This window comes from Cyprinodon variegatus, unplaced genomic scaffold, assembly GCF_000732505.1.
Source record: "Cyprinodon variegatus isolate N-32 unplaced genomic scaffold, C_variegatus-1.0 Scaffold638, whole genome shotgun sequence".
In the NCBI taxonomy this organism is placed as follows: domain Eukaryota; kingdom Metazoa; phylum Chordata; class Actinopteri; order Cyprinodontiformes; family Cyprinodontidae; genus Cyprinodon; species Cyprinodon variegatus.
Window position 1 is genome coordinate 208,678 of NW_015151091.1, and position 3,384 is coordinate 212,061.

General features: G+C 34.6%; 1 protein-coding gene across 1 annotated transcript in view; it reads right to left on the reverse strand.

Moving 5' to 3' along the window:
• LOC107096619 (glutaryl-CoA dehydrogenase, mitochondrial-like) overlaps nucleotides 1-1,064 on the reverse strand; it is a 7,377-nt gene extending 6,313 nt beyond the window's left edge. The window contains exons 1-5 of the mRNA XM_015393351.1: nucleotides 1,009-1,064; nucleotides 630-742; nucleotides 459-491; nucleotides 222-362; nucleotides 31-93 (exon numbers count right to left, since the gene is read on the reverse strand). Coding sequence (XP_015248837.1) covers nucleotides 31-93; nucleotides 222-362; nucleotides 459-491; nucleotides 630-732 — 340 coding nt within the window. The 5' untranslated portion in view covers nucleotides 733-742; nucleotides 1,009-1,064. The remainder of the gene's footprint in view (nucleotides 1-30; nucleotides 94-221; nucleotides 363-458; nucleotides 492-629; nucleotides 743-1,008) is intronic.
• Between the last annotated feature and the right edge of the window lie 2,320 nt (nucleotides 1,065-3,384).

Below are 3,384 nucleotides of genomic sequence, written 5' to 3' on the forward strand. Positions count from 1 at the left end.
GTGCATAAGTTTTACATGTTTGTTTTTTACCTTTAATTGTTGGGCCAAGGACACCAAGCTCCCCCATTTCTGAGACAATCTCACGGTGGAAATCTGAGGGGTAAATGTATGAATGAACAAAAAAAGAAAAAAAGAAAAAAATTGAAATGCAGAACTCAACAGGAACTGTTAGTAATAATTAGTTTTCTTTAGATAAATAATCCTAACCCTGTTTCACCTACGTTCATGCCTGTTGGCCATCAGGATGCGAGGCATGAGTTTTTCTTGGCAGTAGTTGCGGAAGGTGTCTCGGATCATTATTTCTTCCTCCGTCAGCTGACACTCCAGATCCAGAGGGTCCTGCCAGCTGAACGCTACTTTAGCTGAAGGACAAGAATTCGATTTTTTTGATAAAGTCACTAGTCATGCATAGTTGTACAGTATACCAGCTGAAAAGATCTAATTTGGAAGTCACTTACCCAACTTTGCCGGCTTCTTAACCTCTTCTGCATCTAAAAAAAAGCAAGGTTGCATAATAAAAGGTTTATCTGATTTCTCATCATTCTCTTATTGTTATTTGATTTTATTTTCATCTCGTTGGTTACAGGAGTCAATTAAAGTCCTTATTAAAGAGAGACTGCTGAATGTACCTTTTGCAGCTGCAGCAGCTGTGCCCTGGGCTCTGCCTGCAGTGACCACCACACATTTGTGGCTGGTGGTGAGCAAACGTGTTAAAGCACTTCTTAGAGCCATGATGTTTTTACTAGGGACGGAAACAGTGTAACAGATTAACATGACACCAATTAACACAAAATCGAAAAAAAAGAAAATCATTGGTTTATCTATAGATTAATAGCAACTTATCCTCTTTGTATTCAAACATGATACAAAAAAATGCACATTTAAATCTGGAATCTTTTTTGTTTTTTTATATGAATAAAATCCCTCACACAATGAGCATCCTACCCTGAAGGAAACATCACAACACAGTTACTGCAAAACATGTAAACATTTATTCAAACACCTCACCTTTTTTACTCCCTTGACTTTATCTTTTGATGCTGTAACCTTTCAGCGATCTGATCTGTAAAAGTTGCTTAAGTAATGTTTCAGCCCCCAACACGTCACCAGTGCATGTAACTTGGATCAGCAGACGCTCTGAGCATGCGCGCTCAGTTGCACAACTGTTAGGTTACACAACTAACTCTTTTAGTAGCTTTTACACAAGCAAAACGATAACAAGCTTCTTTTTTAATTATTGTGCGCATTGTATTTTTTTTTTCTTTCCGTTTCGACTGTTAATCATATGTTTCCTCTCTTACTCTCTCAAAAAGGTATTATTATTATTATTATTATTATGCAGGGGGTTTAGGGTGTGCAGGGGTGTTGCCTACCAGCTACCAGCTCATTGGCTGCTAAATTAGGCATGGAACATAATTTTAGTTCTTTAAATAAGTTTTGTAAGTAACATCATAGAAAGACAAACAGCTTACACTGCATTTTCAGCAAGTTACAGTGGTTTAAATTATTCTGGTAAATCCATTAGTCTGAAATAATTGCACCTCTAATGCAATATCAGCTGAAAAATAACAACAATACATTTTATTCACACACAATTAGGCTTTAAACAAGACTACGCCATAGTTGTTGCCATCTTTTCTGTCACAAATAGCTTCATTGTTGTTTTGGAAAAATAAACAGTCGGGTTGTGTTGATCATGGTGGTTTTTTGCAGAGATTACAACAAATATGGTTCAGTGACTCTGCCCTGAATGTGTTTTTCCACCTATGAAACTGGGAGAATTATTTATAGACAATTATAGATCTTTATCTTTAGAGAATAATTGTGTGCCTCAAGGTCTAATCTTGGGACCAGTTCCTTTTTCTCTATGATTGAATAACCTTATGACCTCTGTAGATCTAATTATGGCTCATTTTCTATCTTAATTACACCATTATTTACTCATTGGTGTTATCTTTTTAGCAGGCTATAGAGACTCTTCTTTAGTCCATATTTGTCAATGCCAAAACAGTTACTTAATGTCTGAAGGACTGAAAACATAATTCCTAATTCAATCCATCAAATCGACTGGTAAGCGAAATTTAGGAGGCTCAATGCCATAAGCAACATTTGTTTGATAACGATTTAACTTTATTACAGTAATGATAGTCTGTTGAAAATTCTTAAACCAAAAGCAGCTTTGTTAATTTTTTTGTCCGCAAAAATGTTTGTGTGTTTTCACTGGAAAACATATTTATTGAGAACAAATGCTTTTAAGGTTTTCAGACTATGTTTATATCATTTAAATGAATGCAAGCACATAGCTGCACGAAAGTTTGCTATAGGTTTTGCTAAACCCATGACTGATGTAAATACATTTTGCTGTGAGTTATTAATTCCGACAACTGAACAGCAACAAACATTTTTTGTACTCTAAATTAAGTAAAGATTCCATATTACAACAGGTTAAAATTCAGTTCTGTTTCACTTTAACATATTTTCTTTGACCATTCCACATCAGACTAAATCCAAAGAGAAATATTAGAATTTAACTTACGATAAATGGGTACTTTTAGTGGCCCTTCTGTTTAAAATTTACTTGTTTTTTTTTCCAATTTATTCGTTAACTATTCTAAATTCACATTTATCTAGTTTCATATATTTTCACTCTCCCATTAGCTTTTTATTTCTAAATCCATTCTGTACAAATCTCAAAAAATAACATCACCCAGTCTGCTTAGTTCCACCTTCGTAGCAAAAATTCTCTCTGACCTTCGTGGTCGCGGATGTCCACTGCCATGTTTGTTTACTACCTTAAATGCTCATGTTGTTCAATAAAACTGCCTTCTATTTGGTCTCCCTCTGAAGTCTTGTAAAAGATTTCTACCATCCATTTAATCACCATGAGCTCTTCTGAAAACAATACCAGTCATGCCCATAAAGAAGTTATTTAGCTTCTGATAACAGACAAAATTAACATTAAAAATCCTACTAGTCCTGTTTAAAGTCCGATGTAATGTTCTTGAGGTGAGCTGTAGGGATATTTTTTTTTAATCATATTTATAGCAACATTAGGAACTTATAGTTAAAAAAGACACTAATAGTTAAACTAATAATTTTTAAAGGTATTATGGTGGCTATTTTGTGTTGCACTCTGAAATTTTAGAGGCTGATTGGAAATACAGACATGTAGGGCAGTCTGGTTCATCCATTTGGTCTGAAGGTAGAAGATTCAGAAAATAACTGATTTACATGTTTGGTTAACAGTCCATTTGTGCAGAACTTTAACCACCCCTTAAAGAAATGGATGAGAAATTGTGAAATTCATTTGATTTTAACATGCATGTTTCCAGTTTTATGCATCGGCATCAACAGTTTCAATTGTTATCCGATGACTGTTTTATA